The 27,672-nt window shown below is 41.9% G+C and overlaps 1 protein-coding gene across 1 annotated transcript; it reads right to left on the bottom strand.

The window, feature by feature from the left end:
- Positions 1 to 3,870: 3,870 nt before the first annotated feature.
- On the bottom strand, positions 3,871 to 19,867 carry SLC39A2 (solute carrier family 39 member 2). The gene is made up of 3 exons (XM_068271503.1): positions 19,531 to 19,867; positions 9,349 to 9,467; positions 3,871 to 5,510 (listed from the first exon to the last, which is right to left on the bottom strand). The coding sequence occupies exons 1-3, from the start codon at positions 19,643 to 19,645 to the stop codon at positions 4,833 to 4,835; spliced, it is 912 nt and encodes a 303-aa protein (XP_068127604.1). The 5' UTR covers positions 19,646 to 19,867; the 3' UTR covers positions 3,871 to 4,832.
- Positions 19,868 to 27,672: the final 7,805 nt, after the last annotated feature.

Raw genomic sequence — 27,672 nt, 5'->3', positions numbered from 1 at the left:
AAAAAACAGGATGCAATTTTTGTTACGGAGTCTCTTTAAAACATCTTGCATATGTATACATCAATCAGGTATTGTAATTAGTGTACTGGTTCACACTGACAGACCAAACTCACTGTGTAACGCACCGCAAACAGCTGTTTGTGTAGTGACGGGCCTGACGGCCGTGCTGGACTGGTGTGCACCATGGCCAGAGTGCAGGCGATGGTGCCTTTCCAGCCCATATGGTCGCTGGGCTGAGGTAGCTCAATGACAGAACAGTGACTGTCCAGCTGATCGAATTTGGTCTGTCCACAATGAAGCAATGACCTTATTATCTTGGGTTTGCCCCTTAAGCCCCCCCCCCCCCCCCCACCCATAGCCATCTATCATTGCTTCTTTGTTGCACAGCTACTTTGGTTTGGCACACTTGGTTGGTTTTGTGTGGTTGTTGTGGGGTTAACTGCCTTTCTACATCCTACCTAATAAAAAGACAAAAGACAAACACTTATATAGCGCTTTTCTCCTGGCGGACTCAAAGCGCCAGAGCTGCAGCCACTAGGGCGCGCTCTATAGGCAGTAGCAGTGTTAGGGAGACTTGCCTAAGGTCTCCTGCTGAATAGGTGCTGGCTTACTGAACAGGCAGAGCCGAGATTTGAACGTGCTGTTGAATGACAGTTAGGTGGCCTGGGCTTGAGTGCATGGAGCATAGTTGTCTGAGGACAGACTCCATGCACGCAAGCCTAGCACCCATTGAGGGGTAATGTGGGCAGGTTCTGGTGGTTTTTAATGTAGAAACTTTCTGCGCAGAAAAAAGTTTTTAACTGATACCTGTGTATTGGTTCCTTAAATGAGCCCTCTTGTGATTTGACTCATGTTTGTGCAATAAAGTAATCGGTGTTTGAACCAAGATGAAATGGAGCGTGAGGCCAATTAATATTTGTTCTGTTTTTGTGTACTGAGTACTGGCTGCTCGAAACCACTGGTTCATGAAGTTAAGATTGAGCATTTGCACTGCAGGGCCACAACTCCTTGGCAAACCTCAAATTCTTTAGAGCTGAGATTTGAACCCTGGTCTCCCATGTCAGAGGCAGAGCCCTTAACCATTACACTTTCCAGCCCAGGAATCTTCATCCATGGTTTGCATCTGTGTCAGGCGGTGAGTGGGCAGGCTCAGAGCTGCAGTTGTTGCTATATGCAAGGCGCAGGGCAGACGTGGGCCGATCGATCATGCTGGTACGTGTGGGCGCATATCCACATGTTGTTTGTCTGTCTAGCACCCAGGCCAAATTGACTAGTTTAATATAATCTGCAAACAAATTTGAACAAAATTTGGATCAATTTGCAATTTATTTATTTTCTCAACTTTGCTCATATCTGGTTGAGTCAATTACTTAAAGCACTGACAGTGTATCCACACGCAAAATCCATTCGCAGACACTGCAGATCCCTGTTGCAGATGTACACAGACAGCACTATGTATTAGGTGTTTAAAGTTCATTTAACTTACTAGTGAAATTATAGTACCATGCATTCATCCTAGGAGATTCACCTTCTTTATAAATCCAATGTGCTATCAAAAGCTGTCAAAAAAATTCCTTCCAACATGATTCACCAAAATTTGGTTTAATCTTTCCTATTCTTAAATCATATTGCTAATGATTTCAAATAAAAATGCCCCCAGCTGGTTATTTCTGCTTGACTGGGTGCTCTTTTAGCAGCCCTGTGTGCATTTGCCAGAATGCTGTGTTAAGCCAGAATATAGCCAGTCTCTGTCATTAGATACGTTGGCAGAAGATGCAGGGGAAGTGATACCTGCACCCTGTAAGTTTTGTCATTGGCAAAGGAACACAAACCCTATCAGTAACTCTATCCCCATATCAGTGGCGTAGCAGCTGCAGCTTTCCTTGGAAGGTTTTGAGGTTCCAGATCAATACAGTGCTTGGGGTCCCATGTAAAACTCAAGCTCCTTAGTAATGCCACTGCCCCATCTAATACTTTACACCTAACATTAATTGAAAAACATAGCTCAACCCTAACAGACAACAAGACTTTCACTTTAAGTACCTTAACCCTAACTTTCTCAACATGTGTAAACTTTAAATAATTCAGCGGTTATTTACTGACAGAGGAACTAGTGTTAGATGCCATATTGGTTGCCTTGAGTACCTAACCAACACTAAAGAGCTCTGCTGTGAACCCTAGACCCCCGTTGAGGATGATAGCAGTGGAGGACTTGGCACAGGAAGAAGTCACAGCCATAGTTATGTAAGCAACATTGTTTATTTTCTATAAAAGTACATATTTTTTTAAAACAGACATTTAAATGTCAGTGTGTAGGTGTAGAAGCAGTTTCTGTTGGTAAAACGACTTCCCCAGTGTTGTATTTTAAAGGACAATTATCGCAAAAAAAAAATTAATGCAGGTGTACATTTCTTGAAGAGTAAAATGCACTATAAATTACTTTTTTCCTATGCTGCTGTCACTTTCAATAGGTAGTGAAAATCTGACATATTTGTCAGGTTTTTGACTAGTCCATCTCCTCATGGGGGATTCTCAGTTATTTATTTATTTACAAATGCACTTACTGAACTGCAGTTGCTCAGTCCAATTGCCAAAATGGGTGTGCAAACTAGAGGATGCTGGCTTATAGCTTTATAAAGATCCTTTCCAGGAAGTGCTTTTGTAAAGAATAAAGTTGCAACTGAAAATATCCCATAAGAAAATGGACTAGTCAAAAATCAGTCAGATCTGTCAGCTTTCTATTACCTACTGTAGGTGACAGCAACATTGGGAAAAATGAATTTATAGTGAATTTACTTTGGAAGGAGTGTACATGTTATAAGTATGCATTTTAATTATTGCAATGTTTTACTTTAGTGTTTCTTTAATGTGAACCTGCAGACCACAAAACATGTACCAAACCATAGAGATATTTTACAACAGGCAATAAAAGGCACGAATGGTGCACCAAGCTGAAGTAATATTACGCAGCAATTTTACTGATACTACCGGCAGCAAGTTACTGCAAGTTACGCTATTAGTGCACCCTGCAGTACTCCAGTAATGCCAAAGTTTGAACGGTAATGTCATTACTAACGTGCATTACCACAGCAACGCTCACAGAACTCGAGTACAGAGCGTTGCACTAATAGCGTAACTCACGGTAACCTGCTGCCAGTAATAACAGCAATATTGCAGTGAGCTTTCTGTGCACAGTAATGTTACCACAGCTTTGTGCATCAACCCCGATCTCTCTGGGCTACATATATATTTACTGTGTTTCCCCCCAAATAAGACAGGGGCCCATATGCAATTCACTGTTTCTCCTGAGCTTTCTCCTAGGTGATATTTTTTAAAATTGTCAATAAAATGACTTTTAAGCCACCAGCAAGCATGAAAATGCTCAAAATAATTTTGATAATACTTTCTCACCTACTTTCTGGTACTTTTTTGATTACAAAATGCTGAAAATGTGTTTTAAAAAGATGTTGAAAAATTATCTCCTAAGAGAAAACTCAGGTGAAAAAGTGAATTGCATATGGCCCAGTGTCTCATATTAATTTTTGCTCCAAATGTTGTGCTAGGGCTTATTTTCAGTGGATATCTTATATTTCTCTGAACACACAAGTTCCTGTGCTGTGTGTCCTCCTGCCTTCCCTACTGTGCCGCCTCTTCCTCTGCTGGATCCACCTCTTGCATGCCCCTCTGCCCCCCTTGTACCTTTAGTGTCCTCCTGGTGCCCCCCTCTGTACCAGTGTACTCCTCTATCCCCTAAACTCCTGTGTCCCATGTAACCCTATGTCCTCCTGGTGTCAACTGTGTCCTCCAATGTCCCCCTGCATCCTCCTCTTACCCCTAGCTCCATTTCACGATTTCCCCCATGTCCTGCAATGTCCCCCCCTTTTCTTCCCCCAGCTCCATGCTGCTGTGTCACCAATCTTCAGCCTATAGGGAGGAAGTACGGTAACTTGTGTTTCTACTGGAGCTCATGATCTCGTAGGCGGGACCACAACTCTGTTATCGGGCTGATCACTGCACTCACTGAGTAGCAGTGAGTGCAGTAATTGGCCCAGTGACAGAGCCTTGGTTCTGCTTGTGAGACTATCGGCTCCAGTAGAAACACAAGGTGCAAAACTTTTCCCCCTTACTGCCACTAGGGCTTACTTTCAGGGTAGGGCTTATATTTCAATAATGCTCAAAATTCCTGCTAGGGCTTACTTTCAGGGGATATCTTAATTTCATGGAGAGAGGTTATATAGCCACTTATACATCTCCAGCATGACTACACCCAATCCTGTTGATTAGTCTCTTTGATTTCTAGCATACAAACTGGGAGCGTGGATAAGCTTCCACAGAAATGTAAGCTTGTGTGTCTATATTAAATCACTGATGAATAGGATAACTACCCAATTATTTGATTTAATGTATCTATAGACCTGGGATCTGTAACAATCCTATGTCTTTTGGTAGCAGATAATGTTCACCATCTGACAAATCTTGGGGCAACCGGCAATTGGACTTGTTAGAAAACATGCACAACTGCCAGTGTTTCCCTTGAAATAAGCTGATACCAAATAATGTATATTTGTTTGAGCTGGGCATACAAATAGCTACTAGTGTATACAACTGCCTGAGGGAACATGGAAACTGCTTTCATATCTCTCTTAAGTTTTCACTCACTTATATTTCACAGCTCAAAATTGCAATACATGAACACATTTCACTATATATTTATGCAGAGATTTCTGTTGCAGGCTGTGATGGCAGTGCTGCCATGCTTTCATCAGAAATTCATTCAGCTGTTCCAGATGTTGGCTGAATACTAAACTTACATGTGGTAAAACAAGGGAGACTTAGGCCCAGATGGCTATAACTGCCATTACCGTAAATCCAATCATAATAAATAAGACTTTCAAAAGAGGTCTTTGCCCTGAATTAAGTTCTTGTGGAAGAATTTCCAGAAAGGTGACATAGACAAATGTCCCAGAGGCAATACCTTCCAGGATAGCCTGTGCCAGGCTTATTACTGAGCTCTTTTTTAATGTAACAATAATACCAATGGTTATCCCAATGGGAGACATGAGGGAGAAAGTCACTATGTAAATGATTAGCCAGACTGGTCTAGTCATGCTCTGAATGAGCTTCATTGAAAGACTAAAGACAATAATGCCTTTGTGGATAAGTACAGCAATTGCAATCTGAAGAGCACTGGAGTAGTTGGACTGAAGACCTATAGCCAAGCCTTCAAAAACAGAGTGAATGGAAAGAGAGCAAAAGAGGATAAGGGCACGAAAAGAGGAATGAGAATACATTTGAGGATGGACATGGTTATGTGGATCTTCAGATATCTCAACTGAAATGTTCGGCTTTACTTGATAGCTGTCATCATGTGATGAAGTACTAGAGGGCAGTGAAATGTTATCTTGTGAATGGCTTTGAGATCTCTGGGAGATGTACAGAACGATGCGTTCAATGATTAGGACCAGAAAGAACCCCAAGGACAGAATAAGTTCCCCCATAGGGTAATTAACCTGTAAGATGGAAAAGATAATATTAATGAAGTATAAGTCATTAGTCATGTCCTTCCTGAGAGAAATAGATATCATATGTTTGTTAGATGTGGCTACCAGCGTAAATTTGTAATAGACATTCATATTTTTTGGTCCGGTGCAAGCAGTAGCACTAATTAGAACATCAGCAACAGTTTGTGACAGTTGTTTATTATTCACTTCTTACCTCTCCCTACCCCATCCTCTAACACTAACCATTGTACCAATACACCTAACACTATCCTTCCTCCTGATAGGCCTATGTGATCGCATACGGAACACTTATACTGCTCACCATAGAAGTCTCTCTGGTTGCCAAACTCCCCATGCTAAAATGAACCTCCACTGCCCAGTGGCAATTACTGATTGCTTGCCAAGCATTTCCACTACTAGCAGAAAATGAGAAAAGGGAGACCGAGAGCCCAATATAGTGTAGTATGTTGTATAAATAGAGAAAAATGTTAAAAGTATTATACTTACAAACCTGGGTTGCTCTAAGGCAACCACTGTATACGCAGGTGGGGAGATTAAGCCTGACCCCACTCAGGACTAAGATGTCGCTCTCTGTAGATAGGAAAAGAGGGTATATCACCCTTCCACCAAGGGTGGACAACTTAATATGCAAGGATACAGAGGCGCCAGTAGGATAAAACAAGATAAAAGGTTTAAAACGGTTTAGGTGGCGGTGGTGGACCGTCCACACACAAACAGACAAAAAATCGCTGTTGATTGTAGAAAAAAAATTCACAATTTATTCACATACTCCTACATAAAAGTGCAACGCGTTTCACGGGCAAACATCCCGCTTCATCAGGCAATAAACGAACGGAGTATCTCACAGCTCTGAGTATATTGATAGCTTGGCACCTCTGCCAAGAGGTGCCAAGCTATCAATATACTCAGAGCTGTGAGATACTCCGTTCGTTTATTGCCTGATGAAGCGGGATGTTTGCCCGTGAAACGCGTTGCACTTTTATGTAGGAGTATGTGAATAAATTGTGAATTTTTTTTCTACAATCAACAGCGATTTTTTGTCTGTTTGTGTGTGGACGGTCCACCACCGCCACCTAAACCGTTTTAAACCTTTTATCTTGTTTTATCCTACTGGCGCCTCTGTATCCTTGCATACTAGCAGAAAATGTACAGAAGGGCATCCTGCTGCTTGCCGAACACTTACGTCACTATCAAAAACAGGTAATTGCGCTCATCTATACTGGCCATCACTGATTTCTATATTGTGATTGTGTGCAGTATAATCTCGTATTAATAAACCCTGGTATAGTAAACGTTCAGGTATAGTAAACTACCTCTCCAGGTCCCGGCCAATCTCTGTTATAAGTCTATGGTAGCAATGTCTGGTATAGTAAACTCTGATATAATAGAACATCTGCTATACCAAACGGTTTTTGGCCCCTATGTGACGCTGACTCTGGATATAGTAAACAGGGCCGGTTCAAGCAACAATTGGGCCCTAGGGCAAAATTAGCCCGGGGGCCCCCCAACAGACACCCCCCCCCCCCCCCCCCGACCAAAAAGCACCATTGGAGGCCCTTTTTTGCAGCCAAATTTCCATCCTAGGTCCCTGAGCTGGCTACTGACCCTCCCCCAATCATCTCCCAACTTAACAGACTCTGCATAGTCCCTGGGGAGCAACAGTTAAGATGGGGAGGGACACCTTGGGGGCCCCTACAGGCTCTGGGGCCCTGGGGCAATTGCCTATTTTTTCCTATGGTAGCTCCGGCCCTGATTGTAAACAGTGGGCAGTGCATGCGGCATATGTCAGTGTGAAACCCATGGCCTGCGGCTCTTTTCAGGTTGGTTGCAAGTGAGTTGATGCCTGATAACATTTGTAAGACAAGAAGAATGGCACCAGCACTGGATATACAGTGATGTACAAATAAGCAGCCTGGGGAAAATGAGGAATAATGTGAACGTAAACAAAGAGGATGCAGTGTTACCACTTCCATGTTGCAATCACTGATAAAAAATATTGTCGTAGTCCTCCCATGGGATTGTATGCACTCCCAGGAATCTCTTCCTTTGTTAGCCATGATGCTCATAGTAGCATGTGGAGTGCAGCACAAACTACTTTCACATGTAGAGCAGATCAGAGCAGGCCTACTTGCTGCAAAACTAAGGAGAGTGGAGAGGAGAGTGCCAAGTCCCACCGGCAGAGGTATCGGAGCCACTCACTCAGTGGCTGCCTCTATTCAGTGATGACTGCAATTTTTAGGGAGCCCTGGATTCTGTACTAGTGATTTGTCCAGCCTGGCTATGCAGCCCTAAGGCATACTTAACCTTTGTTGCATACCAAATGTGCAAGTGCTTGTATGGTGCCTCCCATGGGAGGACAGAGGTGCTCCTTTGCAGCAGAGAGTGTAGCAGGCAAGGGCGTAACTAGAAATCACTGGGGGGCCCCTGCAAAACTTTGGATGGGGCCCCCTCCTGCCTACTGCCCAATCTCCCCGCCCACTTTCAGCACAGGTTTTCAATTGGTTAGTGCACACTTGAATGTGTTTTCCCATGCAGATAAAAACAGACAGCTTTGAAGCACTGCACACATTTTCTCTATCAATTACATTAGCTGCTGTGATAAAACATGCATGTTTTCACACATACGGACACAGATGGGGGTTGATTCACTAAACCGTGCTAACTCATAGCACGGCTGCACTAGCGTTTTGCGCAAGTTTAAACGTGCGTAAAGGATTTCATGTGCAAACGTGAATTTCTGCGCGAAAACGCAAATTTTCTGCTGCTTTTGCATGCAAAAATTTGGGTTTGCGCAAGAAAACCTTTATGCGCGTTATAACGTGCGCAAACCGCTAGCGCGCCTGTGCTATGAGTTAGCATGGTTTCGTGAATCAACCCCATGGTGTGCTGAAAAAAAAATACTGAAAACTGACAGACGAGTGTGCTCCCAGCCTCTGCTTATTACTCTCACTCTGTCCACCTCTGAGGGAGCAGAATTGGCTCTGCAGATTCCTCCAGCATCACTACAGTACACAGCACTTGGGGAGGGGTAAAGAGGTTGGGTACTGAGCGTTGTACACAAGAGCTTGCTGCACACTGAATAGGGACTGTCTACAAAACTTTGTATGATTCCTTATCAACGGCTGAGCAGATGTAGTCATTAGAATAATTGTGTAGAGAAAAGAAAGCTTTTTCTCTCCGTGCCCAGACTCCTCAAGCATCACTACAGGACACAGCACTGGGGGGGGGGGGGGGGGTAGAAAGGCTCGGAGTAGAACATCACTGTACACAAGACCCTGCTGAACACTGAATAGGGACTGTCTACAAATATTTGTCTGCAAAACTTTGTATGATTTCTTTTCAGTGGCTGAGTAGATGCAGTTGTTGCAGAAAGCTGTTTCTTTCTTGCTGCTAAGGTCATCAGTCCCTCAGGATGGGGTCCCCTGTGGCTCCTGGGCCCCCCTGCAGCTGCATCCCTTGCAGGGTCTATTGTTACACCGCTGTTAGCAGGGCATGCTGGGCCATTTCTAGGACAATTTCTGATATAGTAAACTTCTAAAATAGTAAACCACTTTTCCTGGTCCCTGGGCGTTTACTATAACAAGATTATTCTGTACTGTAACAATATGTTATTGTGGCCAGCTGATTTGTTCCACAGCTTCTTCAGCTTTTTCGGTTTTCACAAAAACATACCAAAAAAGCTACACAAATTTTAAGAGTTTATTCTTTTTTACAAAGTGTTGTTAACAGGAAAATCAAATGGAGTGCAACAGCAGATGTGTGGGCAGATATGCAACAATGTACAAATATCATTTACATTTGATAGGACCGCAGTTTTTAGACTTACATATTGAAGTTGCACAGCAATGTTTGAGAGGGAATCCGCTACTACATGAAGCAAGCATGCACCCAGGAAGATGCCAGCTGCAAATGAGCTGATCAGACAGATTATGAGTTCATAGATTCCTGTGAACAAAACAGTTATTTGAAAGTCAATAAAAACTTTTAATACAGAAAGTAGTCTTTTATATGTATTTTCTTTAAAAACAGACGAGATTGGTGAAAAGTTGCTTGGGGTATGTGCACTTTGAATGCAAGTTAAATGGCTAAAAATATATATGTGCACATGAAATAATTTATCAAATGACTGGTCCCAGAGGGGGAAATATTCCCTGAAGAGTTATAGAGATATCTGCGACGTGCAACAAGTCCAATATGTAGAAAATGAGTTACTCTGGCTTTGTTTTACAGATGTTCTTCTATTAGCAGAAGTGTAAATTATTGCTCCCTGTGGTACACAGTCCATCATCAGTGTCACATGAGGACATAAAATAGGGCTTAGGGCCAACCCTGTGGTTAAGTTATTTTTAATCAAGCATATCAAACCAGCAATTATTTGGGTGTGTAAAGTCATTCATAAGCTAATTATACCACTAAGAATGATAGCTACATATGTATGTATGATCCCACAACTTCCAGGACAGACAACATATTTATGCCTATAGGACAGAGAAGACAGGAAGAGAGAATGCAGACCTGTCATGTTTACTACAATAAAAATAATAGGGATTTAGCAATGTTATTACATTTGGTAAAAGGAAATATGAGGTGAAAATAAACTGATGAGATAACCAATTGTATATATTCTCCTTCTCCTAAATATGACTTTTTTAAGCTATCCCACAAATGTAATTTATATTTCAATCTACTTTTTAAGTTTTCACTGTTTCACTGTTTAATCTCAATGACACATCCATTTAAAGTGGACCCAAATTAAAAATACAACATTTCAGAAATAAAATCTATTTTCTAAATTATAATAATAAATAGCAGCCTTTTTTCAGCTGCATGATGACAAATATAAAATATTTTACATTTATTGGAGGAACCCCTCCCTTCCTTTCAAATTGCCGGGACAAAATCCGGCAAACTGGTGGAGTAGGTGGTGTCCAGCAATGGAGGAATTGCTAATGGCTGCCCCCAGTATAATCCTAGTTATGAAAAGAAAAGGGTGAAAAGTATGCACTGAAATGCTCATAGGTTTGAAGGGGTGTTTATTTATCTTTGTATGTGTCAGAGTGGTGCAACTAAATATTTTTAATTAAAAAAAATGTTTGGTTTGGTACCAGAGCTAAAGCCTATAGACTAGATTGACCCTTCTTATCTCTTCCCTGGTCTGAGACCTTGTTCACGTTCAGCTCGCGTGTCCATCCGCAGTGGGCTTATTTTAAGGCGTTTTTGCTTTCCGATTCCCGGCGCTTAGGTGGGCGATTTTTGTTCTTTTTTGTTGTTAGCGGTTTCCGACGCGCTTTTTCCTGAGCGTTTTGGTAATTCCCTCCCTGACGTCAGGAAGTGAACACTTTGATCCGGAAAAGAATAAATACAATGCATTTATTTTTAAAAACTCCAACACAATCGCTCCACAAAGCGGTTTTGTGAGCGTTTTGCGTTTTTCCTATACCTTTTATTGAGGCGGAATCGACTCAAAAATGTCTCAAGCACCGCTTATCTAAACGGATCAGAAATGAACCGCTTAGATATGAACTATCTCACAGAGAATCATTGTGTAAGCACTTTCAGGGCACTTTTAAAAAATTGCCCGCGCTTAAAAAATAACAAAAACGCCTGCAGTGTGAACCAGCCCTAAGAGGCCATTTTCTGATAGGAAAGTATTTTCTGGCTGTAATTCCTTATCAGTGAGGTGTACGATATAGTCTGACCCTGTCCCGACTGGACAGAAACTGTCACTTACATACCTAATGTTTAACTCTTTCAGACAGAGAAGGGAAAAAAACATCCCTGGAGGAGTACAACTTATTGGCACTAGGTGAGTCCAATACTTAAAATATTGGTAAAGTGTTTCCAGCATTCTGTGATCTGCTTTATCATGTTATTTCATTGGGCTCGTTAACAGTCTTCCCCATCAATCCCTAAATAATTTTCTGTCTTCTATGTAACGCCTAACCTTCCCATAACATAAACTCCTTCCTTTAACAAGAAGTCCTTCCTGATGCTTAATCCTAAGCCTGCTAATTTCTGACTTCCTAATGCCTTCACTTATAAATTCGTCCGTACACACGCCGGACTGGAGGCAACGACGGGTCCGTCGTCACCTCCCGCTGGGTGGGCGTTCCAACGACAGTCCGGCGTGTGTACGCACTGTCGGCGGACTGATACGGCTGTTTCTGAGCGATATATAGTTTCTGAGCGTTAAATAGTTACCGTAGGGACTGAACTTTTTTAATATGTATATAAAGACTGTATACTACAATTACTTTATAAATTATGGGCTTGTAATTAGGGATAGATGCAAAACTGAAAAAAAATGCATCTTTATTTCCAAATAAAATATCGGCGCCATACATTGTACTAGGGAAAAATGTTGCATGTTGCAATAACCGGGACAAATGGGCAAATAAAATGTGTGGGTTTTGATTACAGTAGCATGTTTATATTTTAATGAACAGCGAGGAGAATGCCAGCGAATACCACTAAGGCTGCATCTGAAATGACCACCAGCTCAGTGTGAAGCGCCTAAATAGATTTTCTGCACACTTTGCATTCAATTCAAATGCAAATCATATGCAAATCTGCTATTACTTATTATGCAAACAGGAAACTCAGGAGGAGGGGCTGGGAGCAGCTAACCTGACAGTTACATAGTTACAAAGTTAAAAAAGGTAGGGGGAAAGGCTGCATGTCCCTAAACACATGTTGCAATTGAATGGTTAATCGCACAGGCATACACCGCCTCTGTCAGACTGAAAAATGCATGCCCTGCATCCTAGACATGTGCTAACATTTATTAAACTAGAATGAACTTTACCTTCCAATATGGTTTGCATGCAAAGTATATTATACTAGACACTTGCGCCACGGTGAGGCAAACCTCCGGGCAAGTGACCTAACCTAAATTTAAAACCTTGGGAGCAGCTAAGCAAAAAAAATGTGTAACTTACATTTTGTTGAACAGCGAGGAGAACGCCAGCGCATACCACTAAGGCTGCATCTGAAATGACCACCAGCTCAGTGTGAAGCACTTAAATAGATTTTCTGCACACTTTGCATTCAATTCAGATGCAAATCATATGCAAATCTTCTACTACTTATTATGCAAACAGGAAACTCAGGAGGAGGGGCTGGGAGCAGCTAACCTGACAGTTACATAGTTACAAAGTTAAAAAAGGTAGGGGGAAAGGCTGCGCGTCCCTAAACACATGTTGCAATTAAATGGTTAATCGCACAGGCATACACCGCCTCTGTCAGACTGAAAAATGCATGCCCTGCATCCCAGACAAGTGCTAACATTTATTAAGCTAGGAGGAACTTTAGCTTCTAATATGGTTTGCATGCAAAGTATATTATACTAGACACTTGCGCCACGGTGAGGCAAACCTCCGGGCAAGTGACCTAACCTAAATTTAAAACCTTGGGAGCAGCTAAGCAAAAAAAATGTGTAACTTACATTTTGTTGAACAGCGAGGAGAACGCCAGCGCATACCACTAAGGCTGCATCTGAAATGACCACCAGCCCAGTGTGAAGCACCTAAATAGATTTTCTGCACACTTTGCATTCAATTCAGATGCAAATCATATGCAAATCTGCTACTACTTATTTTTATATTTTAAAACTATAATGGCCGAAAACTGAGAAAAAAATAATTTTTTTTAATTTTTTTTCGTATTATTCCCGTTAAAACCAAATTAGAATAAAATAATTCTTAGCAAGATGTACCCCCCAAAGAAAGCCTAATCAGTGGCGAAGAAAACAAGATATAGATTGTTTTGTTGTGATAAGTAGTAATAAAGTTATAGGTAAATGAATGGAAGGAGCGCTGACACGTGAAAATTGCTCTGTTTTTTTAAGGGGAAAAACCCTTCGAGGTGAAGTGGTTAAAGGGCATTTTATTAAAAGGCTGTGAAAATATCAACTAGGAGAAAGCTCAGGTGAAAAAGTGAATTGCATATTTCCCTATATATTTTTAGGTGCATGATCTCTATCAATGGAGAACTGTGGAAGCTGTATTCTTGCTTCCCTTGTAAAAATGCGACTTCCTTGGGTGTAATGTCAATCTGTTGGCTAAGATAACAGTAATTTCCTTAAACAAGTGTACTGACAGGAGACGTCAGACTATCAGGTCTGTACAACTGCTCCGAGTGTGTGTGATTTACAGAGAACTATAGCCACAGGCTCTGCATTACAGCCAGGAAATCAGGGTATATTTTACTATTCAATACAGTAACGCCAAAACATTTCTTATTCTCACTTTCTCTTTACTTAAATATGCTCAATCAATTCCCCACCACCCTTTATGATTTTTTTAAATTACTGTACTGTCACACTTTTTTTTTAAAAGGAACCCGAGGTGAGAGACCTATGGAGGCAGGCATATTTAATACCTTTTAAACAATACCAGTTGCCTGGCAGTCTTGCTGATCTCTCTGGTCAGTAGGGTTTAAATCACACATGCATGCAGCTAATCTTGTCAGATTTGTCATAGACATCTGATCTGCATGCTTGTTCGGGGTCTATGGCTTAAAGTATTAGAGGCAGAGGATCAGCAGGATAGCCAGGCAATGTGCGTTATTTAAAGGTAAATGTCAGCCTCCATATCCCTCTCACCTCGGGGTTCCCTTTAAAATAATTAAAAAAAAAATTATTTTATGTATATTTCCCCATTTCATACTAACCCCATGGTCCATAGCTGGCTTGCTTTGAAAGCTATAAAACAATAATACAGATTATAATACCACAATAACAACAATAATCCTGTACTTGTGATTTTTTATTTTTATTTTTGCAATCATTTACAAGAGATCTATTTTTTAAAGGACAACTGAAGTTGGAATAATATGAAGGCTGCCATATATATTTATTTCCTTTTAAACAATACACATTGCCTGGCAGCCCTGCTGATCTATTTGGCGGCAGTAGTGTCTGAATAACACCAGAAACAAGCATGCAGCTAATCTTGTCAGATCTGACAATAATGTTTGAAACCCCTGATCCTCTGCATGCTTGTTCAGGGTCTATTACTAAAAGTATTAGAGGCAGAGGATCAGCAGGACAGTAACTGGCATTGCTTAAAGTGAAATAAATATGCCAGCCTCCATACCTCTTGTGCTTCAGTAATACTTTAAGAGAGATTGACTCTCTTTCTGTAACAGATAAGTGGCTCATTAATTAAAGAGAGAAATGTTCACTTTGAGGGTTTTCACTTCAAAAGCCCAAAGCCCCAAAATACGTTTATGGAGAGAAAAAAATCAATTCAGTCTGTATTTAAAAGCATAACAAGCCAATGATTTTGCTTCTTCTATTAATAAAATAGGTCCAAATAAATAATGTTAGTTTAATTTAAAAAAAACTGTTGGATGTCACAGCCTAATGTTCTTCCATACCCCTGTGAGAGGATAATTGTGGCAAGAGCTTGGTACAGCTATTCTATAGCTAGGATATAAGCACAATCTTCAGCTGTTGTACAGCCAGAATCACAGTACCAGGTTATGAACAATAGGAAATTAAAAAGCGAGTATCGAGAGGGTTAGTCATTATGGTTTTAATCCTGGTTATCGGTTAGGGTTAGGTGCCAGTATTATAATGGATAGTATAGGATAGTTAGTTTTTAGGGTTTGAAGCTTAAAGTGGATCCGAGGTATACTTTTACTCATTGCATAATTGTGTTCCTTTCCTATTGTTTATAGGGCATTCCTCAAGCCAAATACTTTTTTGTTTTTGTTTTAATACTCTAATTCCCTATAAACGGAATAAACCACGCCCACAGGTTTTCAGAGAGCCTTGGCAGTAGCAAGGGCTCATGGGAGCTCACTCTGGGCAAGAGGAGGAGGAGGTGTTACTAGCCATTAACTTCAGAGGCAGAGGGGAGGAGGAAGGAGGAGGGGGGATTAGGCTGAGTGGTGAAGTGGCAGATAAGCTTACCTCTGTGTAATGTTTACAAACAACATGGCTGCTGTTATTGTATCACAGGAAGAAATAATCATTTTCTATTAAAGCTGTTTGCAGCTAGATTTGCTCTGTAAAATATCTAAACTTTCGATAAGATATATAGACAAGTTACTTGTTATAGTTAGTTTTTCATCTCGGATCCGCTTTAAGGGATCTTTAAGGAGATTATGTTAAGCACGCAGGCTAGGGATGGACATTAGGTAGGAAATATGTTGGAGGAAGTTAGAGTTGAAGTTATATATGCAACATTAATTCAGTTTTCAAGATCAATGCCACTCCCATCCCCTAACTTGTTCAGAAAATACCAATTTATGTACAGATTATAGAGTGTGAAGGGTGTGTTTTTATCAGTAGTAATCAGATAATAAAATTGTGGTCATTATTTCTGTAATCTACGTAGATTATGAATATCAGGACCTTAACCTCCTTAGCGGTAATCCCGGGATGGAAAGCCACAGAACAGGGTGGTAATCCCGTGCCTGAGTGAGTTTCATGCAGGAACTACTGCAGACCTCTCTGAAATATGTTTTTCTTCTTGTTTTTAGGATCTAGAAGCTTATGAAAGAATTGGTTATCTGGAAATAATCATAATGCTAGGGAGGTTAATAGCTACCTAGTCCACCTATGCACAATTAGATGACTATTGCATATTTTCTGTATGTAACTAAAGTTTCATTTAACATGCAGAATTGTCCAGATATGTGCATGAGAGGTTTAGTATGTCTAAACAGCATTTATAGCACTCAGATACAGAACAAGCAAGGCATCCACATTATCAACCCCCTTCTGCTTCTTATATGCTTCCTGTTGAGCACCATTGGCATCACAATCCCACCACCACCAACATGTGTACATAGATGATCATGCAAAGCTCCATCCAAACTAAAGAGAACCTGCATTCCCTTCTCCAGACTGATCACCAATTACAGCCCAGTGGATTAAAGTCAACCATCTTATGACCCTCCTTTACTCACATTCCACTTAATAAGCAGCCTTAACACAATTCCACCTGAGAAACTGTTTTACATAACACCAGTTGCCTATCTCGCCCATATGTACAATAATATCAATGTTAAATGATTTATTCTGTTGGCTAACTCCGTAGATTACAACAGTAAGCTTTTTAAAGGAAACTTCTAGCAAAAATTGATACTTACCCGGGGTTTCCTTCTGCCCCATAAACATGTGTGAGTCCCACGCCATCCTCCCGTGGTCTGCCGTTCAGCCGCGACTAGCCCCGATAAGTTGCCCAGTGACATCAGTCCAGGTGCAGAAGACCCAGACTGAAAGCGACTAAGCAAATTACCGAGGCTGATCGCGTGTGAACAGCAGATTGCGGGAAGACGGCGAAGAACACATGTTTATGGAGCGGGAGGAAGCCTTGGGTAAGTATCGATTTTTGCTAGAAGTTGATTTCTGGTACACTTTAAATAGTTTAGGTGATCTGAGTTAGGAGCGGTTGAATGTGGGTACGGGTGCAGTGGAGTGCAGGTTGCATGCAGCAGTGTTGGTGATCATTTTTTTAATATGTGTGTTTTGAATTAGTAATTAATAAAGATTTTTGTATATTTATATTAAAACTTTTTCTGCTGGTCTTTGTGCACATGCCGTCCAAACCCCCATTTCTCTTGATTTTTACGTAATCACTTTAAATAGTTAAATCAGATGTCTTCATCAAGCATGGTTCAAGGATCTCCAAAGCTTGTTCCTGTAAACTACTCAGTTAACCAAGCAAATACATAATTCAATTCTACATTTCAATACCTTATTATGACACATCAATAATTAATAATGCATTTTCATACATCGTTGTGACATCTTTTGGAATATATTATATTATCAAATCTACACACATTATCATTGTGACATCTTTATCATACTCTCAGGTATAATTTATTTCTCATCAATTCACAGCTCCTTCTTTCACTCAATCTTTGTTTATGTTTGTCTCCAAAGACCTCATGTTTTTAATAAGACAGTATGGGCCATGTGCAAGTCACTTTTTCTCCTGAGTTTTCTCCAGGGAGATCATTTTTTACTTTCAATTTAAAATAACTTTTTAGCACTTTGCAATGGAAAAAGTACTAAAAAGTAAGCAAAAAAGTGCCGTCAAAATTATTTTCAGCATTAATCTGCTTGCTGGTGGTTTAAAAGGCATTGTATTAACAAGCTGTGAAAAAGGTGAAAAAGTGTTTTGCATATTTTCCTATATGTTTTTAGGTGCATGTATCAATGGAGAACTGTGGAAGCTGTATTCTTGATTCCCTTGTAAAAATGCTACTTCCTTGGGTGTAATGTCAATCTGTTGGTTAAAGGACATCCAAGGTAAAAATAAGCTGATGAGATAAACAATTGTATATATCCTCTTTCTCCTACAAATTACTTTTTTTAGATATCCCACAGTTTTATTTTATATTTAAATCTAGTTTTTAAGTTTTTACTGTTTTATTGTCTCTGCTCAGTGACACCATCATTGAAGTATGCTGGAGCTCAAATCTATGAATTATTGACCCTTTTTATCTCTTTCCTGCTCTCAGAAGCCATTTACTGACAGAAAAGTGTTTTATGCCTGTAATTCTTTATCAGTGAGGATTATGCTAAAGTCCGACCCAATCTGACCTAATCCCGACCTGGACATAAATTGTGACTTCCATACCTGATGTTTAACTCTTTTGGGCAGAGAAAGAAAAAAAGGAACCCAGCATAGTCATTTGTGTGGATGGCACTGTACATAAACATGTCTATCTCATCATTTCACATGTCACCTCGGTTGTCCTTTAACCTCCTTAGCGGTAACCCCGTGTGTGACACGGGGTAAGCCGCCGGAGGGTGCCGCTCAGGCCCTGCTGGGCCGATTTACATAATTTTTTTTTTGCTGGACGCAGCTAGCACTTTGCTAGCTGCGCCAGCACCCCGATCGCCGCCGCCGCGCGCCCGATCGCCGCTATCCGGTGCGGCGCCCCCCCCCCCAGACCACTGCGCTGCCTGTCCAATCAGTGCCAGGCAGCGCCAAGGGGTGGATCGGGTCTCCCAATGACGTCGCTGACGTCGGTGACGTCATTCCGCCCCGTCGCCATGGCGACGGGGGAAGCCCTCCAGGAAATCCCGTTCTTTGAACGGGATTTCCTGATCGCCTATCGCCGGAGGCGATCGGCGGGGCTGGGGGGATGCCGCTGAGCAGCGGCTATCATGTAGCGAGCCCTCGGCTCGCTACATGATTTAAAAAAAAAAAAATTAAAAAAAAACTGCTGCGCTGCCCCCTGGCGGTATTTTTCATACCGCCAAGGGGGTTAAGATAACAGTAATTTACCTGGAACAAGTGTACTGACAGGGGAAGTCAGATGTGCACAGCTGTTCTGAGTGAGTGAGTTACAGAGTACTATAACTAGAGAATCTGCATTACAGCCAGGAAATCAGGGTAATTCCCATTACAGCCTATGGCAGCGCCTAGTGCTCCCAAATTTCCAGCTCCGTTCTTGTCTGACTCATATTTTACCATTCGATATAGTAACAAAAATAATAATAATAATTCCTATACTCTCTCTTCATACACAAGCAATTCTTCATCTCCTTCTATGATTTTTTTTCCTTTACGCTACTAGTAATAAATCTATTTTATGTAAATCTTCCCATTTCATGCTAAGCCCTGATAACCCCCTTACAAAAATAACAATAATGTTTTCTATTTCTCAAGAGAAATCTGTCACAGATTCTCTTTTTGTAACAAAATAGGGGCCTATTCATTAAAACAAGAAATGTTCACTTTGAGGGTATTCACCTGAAATGCCCAATTATTATTTTTTTTTTGTCTTTCTTACATTTAAGGCTTTATTGATCGGTTCAAAATGGTAAAAATGCACAATTATGTTAGTGAAAACATTTTTTTTTTTATGTTCAGTCTATCTGTCAGTCTGCATTTATATGCAGCATACAAGCAAAGTGTTTCTTTCCATAAGATGGGCAAACAGAACTAACATGAATTTTAATAAAGAAAACCTGATGTGTTACAACAAAATAATTCTCCCCCATCAGTGTGAGAGGATAATGGAAGTAAGAGCTTTGTACCTGTGACGTCTTTTTTGAGGAACCAGTTGACAAAAGCAGGAGCCATCCCACAAATCAATGTTAGGAACAGAAGAGCCACCAAACACCCAACTTTAACTGATAGGAGGGGATCCATGGTTGCACTAGGTATCTTCTTCACAACAATCTTGTTTTTTGGAAAGGTTCTAAAATTTCTCCAACGTTCTGCTGTTACTCCTCAACTTCTGACCTGCTACTCATATGTCATTCTCCTCACCTCATACTATTAATTTACGATTACATTGTATTTCCATTTCTACCACCTGCACCCCAAAAACTTTAAATGTTTTTCAGTTATGTTCCAGTTCCTCCTCTCCTCTTCTCCTCTCCACCAAGCTCGCGCTTTTCCCTTTGCTTTATATGTGGTTATTCATTAAACTCCACCCTCTAAAACTTTAGACAGGAGACTTGTCTATCAGGTCAACCTAGTATTCTGAAAGCTATTAATGTCTTGGAATAGTGTTCAATGGCAAGTAGCAATTCGCTGTCTATAATTGCTGTTTGCTAAAGTCATTATTACACACTTGCTGCAGACAAGCTGTCCTATTCTTAGTGTTGAAGTAAGAAGATAAGGTACAGTAGAGGCCCACAGGAGATCAAAGGTGAAAAGCAACTTTTGATGGAACAGAATACATTTCAACTGCTTTCTGATCAACTATTTTCTAAGAACTACTGGGTACAGATAAGTGTAACCTACAAGAGGCATGTTTCATTTGGGAGTACCCCGCTTCACCATGGAAATGTGGCAATCTTGAATTCTTCATCCTCTTTACAGGTGACACAGTAATTTGGACAATTTTGCACCTTGCACCCTTAGCACTGGGCACTCTTGTCCCCTGATGAAGCCTCCAATTAAGGGGGGTGAAACATGTTGGGTTGGTGGTGGTGGTGTGGGGGGGGGGGGGCAGGGGTTAATGTGAATTCAGTGTTCATATCAGTCTAGGGTACAGTGATCAAGGTTTAGTTGGTATAATAAATATCTAACCAAAATAACCTGTTCTAACACTAGATCCTGCCCTTGTTTTGTCAATTCAAATATATGCAGCAAGTTTTAATATAAGTACAAATAAAGGTTATGTCTTAGTTTGCCTACAGTCAAGCATGGTTTGGACATTATCTCCACACCTGAAATTTTATTCTAGCAGTTAAGAAGGGGGCCTCAAATTGATCAGAATCATTGTCTTCCTCTTCTCCAGCCACTTACATTGCTGTACTTATGTCCTTACAGGACCCAAAACCACCGGTTAAAAATCTTGCTCAGGTTTGGGGTTGTCTTCTGGGCTTTACCCTGGCTCAGCCCACGGTTGTCTCCATTTGTCAGTGATATTTCTCCATCAAGTCTAGTTCTAGCTCTCTCAGTTTCTGCTTGTCACACTCAGAGCCGGGACAAGGTCCTCCAGCACCCAAGGCTGAGACACCAAAGTGCGCCCCTCAATCCCTGCCACCCCAGCCATCACACACTGATTGCTATTAGACTAAGAGGCGCCACAGGGCCCACAACCTCCCCAACACCTTAATATCTAGTTATCTGGCTTGCAGTCACTGCCATGTATCCCCTTTTCTTATTTCTTTCTGCTTCAAACACAATTAGGAATGACAGCTGAATGAATTCTGCGCCCCCTCCTACACTGCGCCCTGAGGCTGGAGCCTCTCCAGCCTATGCCTCGGCCCGGCCCTGGTCACACTTACCGCTCCTGGGTTCCAACAGAGGTCTCCGGGTGGCGTGGACGTACTCAGTAAGCATGGGCATGTCTTATTTGCCCCTAGCACTTTTCTAGTACACAGCAGGGGGTGTGGCTTAGGCACCCACATGGATGTAATGGTATTTAAACACTGAACAAATGGCGCTCAGTGCTGTTACATCTGTTGTTTCAGACACGGCATGTGTTCACGCCGTTCCTTGCACCTGTGTGCCTGTCAGTCAGTCAGTCCAGTTACAGCTGTCCTGTCACTCAGTCCTATCAGTCAGTCCTGTCACATCAGTCCATTCAAGCCAGTCACACCACACCTATTCTATTTATTTAAGCATTTATATAGCGCCAACATATTACGCAGTGCTGTACAGAGTATATATTGTCTTGTCACTAACTGCCCCTCAGAGGGGCTCACAATCTAGTTCCTACCATAGTCATATGTCTATGCATGTAGTGCATGTATCATAGTCTAGTGCCAATTTAGGGGGAAGCCAATGAACTTATCTGTATGTTTTTGGAATGTGGGAGGAAACCGAAGTGCCCGGAGGAAACCCACACAGACACGGAGAGAACATACAAACTCTTTGCAGATGTTGACCTTGTTGGGATTCGAACCTGGAACCCAGTGTTGCAAGGCAAGAGCGATAACCACTATGCCACCGTGCTGCCCTGTATTCAATCTTGTCATCAGTCCTGTCATCCGTTCAATCACACCAGACACGCCAGTCCTGTCAGTTAGTCCATCACACTTGTCCAGTCTTGTCAGTCCTGTCCCATCGGTCTTCATCCTCCTTCCCTTACTGCAATGTTAACTCATCCTGTTCTTCTCATCTCAGGTGGAGCAGTCCTAGGAGTTGTGACCTGGTGAACGCCAAAGGTCACAACTCCTAGGACAGCAGCACTTCTAGGTGGGCAGCAAAGTAGTCTGCCATTAGGGGAGATGACTCATTATCCCTTGCAAGGTGCGCTGCTGAAGACCCGTGCTCACTTAGACTTCACACCCTGGGAGTGCCCACACCAATCACCGGTGCCGAGATCAAGAGGACCCTGACACTACTCTCCCTAACCAGCAAGAACATCTATAGTATTCTTTGACATCATTACCTCTCCTTTATTTTCCAATATATGCGGTGCATGATGGCTTCAAGGCTATAATCAACAAAACAAGAGTTTTTCTCAGCAAGTGCCATTGCACTTTCATTATTGTCAACAGCAATGCTTTACAAAACAGTCCCATTATTTGCCTGCAATTTACAGTTAATGAAATCCCTTCAACTGATCATCAATATCTTTTAAATTAATCTGATGAGAAAAGTGAGGACTATTTGCACATGCTGCTCAAGGCATTTGGCACTCATAACACTCAAGCTGTTCCATAACCATCTAAAGAGGTTTATGCTGCATCCCCAAATTGAGACCATATAGGTTCTAGGACTATCAGGCTACTATATAAACAGATGCCACATTTCAACATGTTTTGCCGAGAATTATTCTTTTAGCATTGCAAGCCGTTACATAACTTTCCTAAGAAGTTAATGCTACATCCCCAAATTGAGTCTGAACAAGTTCTAGGACATTAGGCTACAAAAAATAAATGTGCACAGATGAGTGTCATTAAGCTACCTCATGTTTTGCTGAGAATGGCTCCCAAATGAGTTGTAGTCAGCCCTATAACATCATCACCATCATACCCTCTATATGCCAGATCAAGCACATGCATGCCCTCATTGTTGGATAGTGGAGGACGTGGCCTGAGAGCTTAGGGATGCTTCTTATTCATCTGTTTTTGGCTTGACATTTTGGGTACTTCCAAAACCTCAGCATACCTTTTGTGCTTCTTCTGGTAGTCAACATTAATCAGGATTGTTAAAAATGTCTCCTTGAAAATTCCTAAAACCAAAATCTGGAAATTGCGAAGTACATTCTCTATGTTCTCTTACCCTAGGATATGACCTCACTTCATTTCACTATAGATTGAAGAATTCTAACAGGTTTCCAGGTTCTGCAGTTGCTTTGACATATCTGGTACCTGACCATTCCCTGCATCCAAAGGGAGGTGTAAGCTTGTTGCTGTATATATTGGGCTGTGAATGTTTTCATTGTATTAAAACAGTTTCCTGTACAGTATATCCACAGATGTGTGCAACTAACATATCTGGTTTTAACTACATTTAGAGACAACCATTTTGTAGACTTAGCTGTGATATATTGTGGCAGATCTGGCTCACAATCTCTACCATTGTTCCTGTTTTCCACCCAGTCTGAAATTTGATGTCAACACTCCCAATACTAAAACGAGATTTTAAAAAAGTACACTATGTTGTCTATTGTTCTGAAAGCACAACATATTTCCTCAGCTATTGTTATCAATCAGCAATCTAAATAGACTAGGACTTACTTAGACACTGTATATATATTTTCAACACTATTTTTATTCAGGTGCCCTAAAGCAATACTGACGTGATCCACAAGTGCACACCGGTTGGTTGAATATGTGCAATGGGGGTAACAATGCTGGAATCAGGACAATGAGGGAGGAACAGGAAGGCTCCAAAGGATCCAGAGTCTTCCCTCTCCATGGGTGAATCTCTGCTTTTTTCTTCCCCAGATTACTTTAACCCCCCTGGCGGTATGAAAAATTCTGCCAGGAGGGAGCGCAGCAGTTTTTTTTTATTTTTTTTTTCTTATATCATGTAGCGAGCCCAGGGCATCCCCCCGCACGCTTCGATCGCCTTCGGCGATCTCCGATCAGGAAATCCCATTCAAAGAAGGGGGTTTCCTGGAGGGCTTCCCCCGTCACCATGGCGACGGGGCGGGATGACATCACCGACGTCATTGGGAGTCCCGAACCACCCCTCAGCACTGCCTGGCACTGATTGGCGTACGGGATCTGGGGGGGGCCGCGCGGCGCGACGGATAGCGGCGATCGAGCACGGGGCAGCGGCGATTGGTGTGCTGACGCAGCTAGCAAAGTGCTAGCTGCGTCCAGCAAAAAAAAATATTAAACAAATCGGCTCAGCAGGGCCGGAGAAAACCTCCTGCGCGGCTTACCCCGAACTACGTTCGGGGTCACCGCCAATGAGGTTAAGGTATATCTGAAGTGAAATTCAGTAGCTTAGTCCTCTGGATAGTGGTTTGGGGGCCCCAGTGAGTGAGAGAGACCTGGGGCCCCTGGGCTGTCATGTGGACCAGTGTTTGTGATTTTAAATTTATTTTTTGCAGCTTCTAGGATGCGGTTGACAGGTGAGTGGTTAGGGAGGGGACCGTGTGGGAGATGTGCCTACACGGGGCGTCCCTGTAACGACGCAATTCACGATTGCGTCCAACCGAAGCCTCCCACCTGAATGCTAATCTATGTAATTCCTGCTAGGTATGGTACAGCAGGCAAAGGGTGTATGACAGTGCACCTGATTGGCTGACTAGCGTCTGCTGGCCAGATAGAGGCAGGATATTGCTCTGACTGGAAGTTAGCAATTGTGTTTGTTGCAGTTGGCATTCAGTTTAGAGGTGGTGGGGTGAGTTCCCTGGAGGTGAGAGGTCCAGGGCTTGCCCGCACTTCCCTCTAGGTGTCGCATGGTGGTTTGGGGGCCCCAGCGAGTGAGAGAGACCTGGGGCCCCTGGGCTGTCATGTGGACCAGTGTTTGTGATTTTAAATTTATTTTTTGCAGCTTCTAGGATGCGGTTGACAGGTGAGTGGTTAGGGAGGGGACCGTGTGGGAGATGTGCCTACATGAGGCGTCCCTGTAAATGGCGCAATTCACGATTGCGTCCAACCGAAGCCTCCCACCTGAATGCTAATCTATGTAATTCCTGCTAGGTATGGTACAGCAGGCAAAGGGTGTATGACAGTGCACCTGATTGGCTGACTAGCGTCTGCTGGCCAGATAGAGGCAGGATATTGCTCTGACTGGAAGTTAGCAATTGTGTTTGTTGCAGTTGGCATTCAGTTTAGAGGTGGTGGGGTGAGTTCCCTGGAGGTGAGAGGTCCAGGGCTTGCCCGCACTTCCCTCTAGGTGTCGCATGGTGGTTTGGGGGCCCCAGTGAGTGAGAGAGACCTCAGGCCCCTGGGCTGTCATGTGGACCAGTGTTTGTGATTTTAGTCCAGAGGCTTCCCAGATCCTCCTGCAGCCCACCTTCCAGTCACTGCATCCCTGTCAACATATTTGACAAGAGCTTGTCGAATATGTTTCTGGTGGCCAAACTCCCGCTGCATACAAGCACATCTGTACTGGGTATGCATGAGTAGAATTATGCCACTTTTTTCCTCTGGGGACGAGCAGCATCGTTCTACTGAGCATGCATGGACTGTTCTTGCACATGCCCAGTACAAATGCGCTTGTACACGGCTGAGAGTGCAGCCAGAGGTAGATAGTCCTAGACAGCAACGGTGGCTTCAAAGAGGATCTGGGAAGCCACTGGTGCACCCGGAGCCTGCCCACTAATTAGGTATGTATCCAAATCTTAATCCCCTTCCCCTCCTCATCACACGCTTTCATTGAATGTTTGGACAAAAAGCCAAGTATTATAGCAGCCATGTCATTATTGTTGATCTTGTTTTGCGTATGATGAAAGTTGATACTGTACTTTTAGTCTGAGGCATATCACCCAGAAAATGACCTAACAAGGCTAGGGCCCGACCACAGTATTTAGGACCGGATCTGCACCTTCACATATTTTTTTTGTGTGTGTTTATGTTGATAACAATCGATCCTCTACCTTCCAAGTCTGCTTATATAAATTGCTTTCATATCACATTATGGGCAATTCACTTTTTCTCCTAATTTTTTATCTTCAATTTAAATAACTTTTTAGCACTTTGCAATGGAAAATGTACCAAAAAGAAGGTGAAAAAGTACTGTCAAAATTATTTGGAGTATTTGTTTTCTTGCTGGTGGTTTAAAATGCATTTTATATACAAGCTGTGAAAATATCACTTAGGAGAAAACTCAAGTGAAAAGGTGAATTGCATATTTCCCTATATAGCAAAACTTATTATGCAAAGAAAAAAAAACTGCACTGGTGCTTCATTTAGGGGAACTTATCTAAGCAAATATTTCACACTCTTCCTCACAGTAGTGTTTGATGAAGATGACATCGGCTGAGTTATGTGAAGTTATGTGGGTCTCTTGAGGAAGCACAGGCAAGTGAATGACACATATCATCACATAGAATATGATTGCCTAACACAAAGAAGAAAAGAAACAATATAACTGCTCCATTATGAAAAAGTAAAAAAAAAAGTAACACATTTATCTTGGTGTTTGCAGGCTACTTCAGGAATTTCTTTGCTATTTGGTTTTTTTTTGTTTTGTTTACGCTGTGTTTATGAGTATAAAAACAGATCAGAACATACAATATTTCAGCCGAAAACACCAATGATATAGTGTGGTCGGACAAAAACATAACAAAAGTCATTAAATACTGCACAAGGGTGTCAACAATTTGCACATAGAAAACATACCATTGCCGGGAGGCCTAATACAAAGAGAAAAAAAACAAAACAAAAATTACTACTACTAAACTGAGATAGTACTTTAACCACTTTGCTTCCCTGGGGTTTTCCTCCTTAAAAACCAGAGCAATTTTCTACATTTCACACTCCTCCCATTCATTAGCCAATAAATTTATCACAACTTATCACACATTAATGATCTATACCTAGTTTTTTTCGCCACCAATTAGGCTTTGTTTGGGTGGTACTTTTTGCTAAGAATTATTTTATTTTGTATGGATTTTAAAAGTAATAAGGGGAAAAATGAGAAAAAGTAATTATTTCTCAGTTTTCAGCCATAATAGATTAAAAATAATAAGTGCTACTTTAGATTAAACCCACACATTTGATTTGCCCATTTTTCCTGGTTATTACAGTGATTAAAGTATGATCCTAGTACAATGTATGGCGACAATATATTATTTGGAAATAAAAGTGCATTTTTTCTAATTTGCGTCTTTGGGTTTTTCTTTAATTGATGGGCCACTTTTTAATCCTCCCCACCCCCAAGTTAGCCAGATGTGCTTTTTTATATCCCCCCTCTCCCATAGGCCATATGTGACTCTGTACCCCTCCCCAGCCCTAGATGTGCCTCTGTAACCCCCAATAAGCCACCAGAGTTGCATGTTTATCCCCCCCCCCCCCCACATAGTCAGCAAGATGTGCTTTTTTTATTACCCCCTACCCATGTTCCCTGTTCATTGCCAGATGTGTGCCCCTTTATCCCTCCCCCTCCCCATTTATTGTCAACTGTGTGTCCTGTAATCTCCCCCCCCCCCCCCATGGATAGCCAGGTATTGGCCCTGTAAGATGCCCTTCTCACCCCCAAATGCCAGGTGTTCTATGCAGAGTTGGGCGCAGGGAAGCTTCACAAGTAACGATCTCTCACTTGGTCTTGTTCCACCGGCGATCGTGCTCTCCTTCCTGCACTACCACTGT

The sequence above is a fragment of the Hyperolius riggenbachi genome, chromosome 1 (assembly GCF_040937935.1).
Source record: "Hyperolius riggenbachi isolate aHypRig1 chromosome 1, aHypRig1.pri, whole genome shotgun sequence".
Taxonomy (NCBI): domain Eukaryota; kingdom Metazoa; phylum Chordata; class Amphibia; order Anura; family Hyperoliidae; genus Hyperolius; species Hyperolius riggenbachi.
The sequence above is the reverse complement of the archived record's forward strand: the minus strand, read 5'-3'. Positions and strand labels throughout refer to the sequence as shown.

Coding starts and splice junctions, on each gene's coding strand:
- SLC39A2 (XM_068271503.1), bottom strand. CDS start 19,645: ATGGATCCCCTCCTATCAGTTAAAGTTGGGTGTTTGGTGGCTCTTCTG. Junction 9,468..19,530: donor CCTCAAAAAAGACGTCACAG/GTACAAAGCTCT, acceptor TTTTGTTCACAG/GAATCTATGAACTCATAATC. Junction 5,511..9,348: donor TTGCTGTGCAACTTCAATAT/GTAAGTCTAAAA, acceptor TCCATCTTACAG/GTTAATTACCCTATGGGGGA.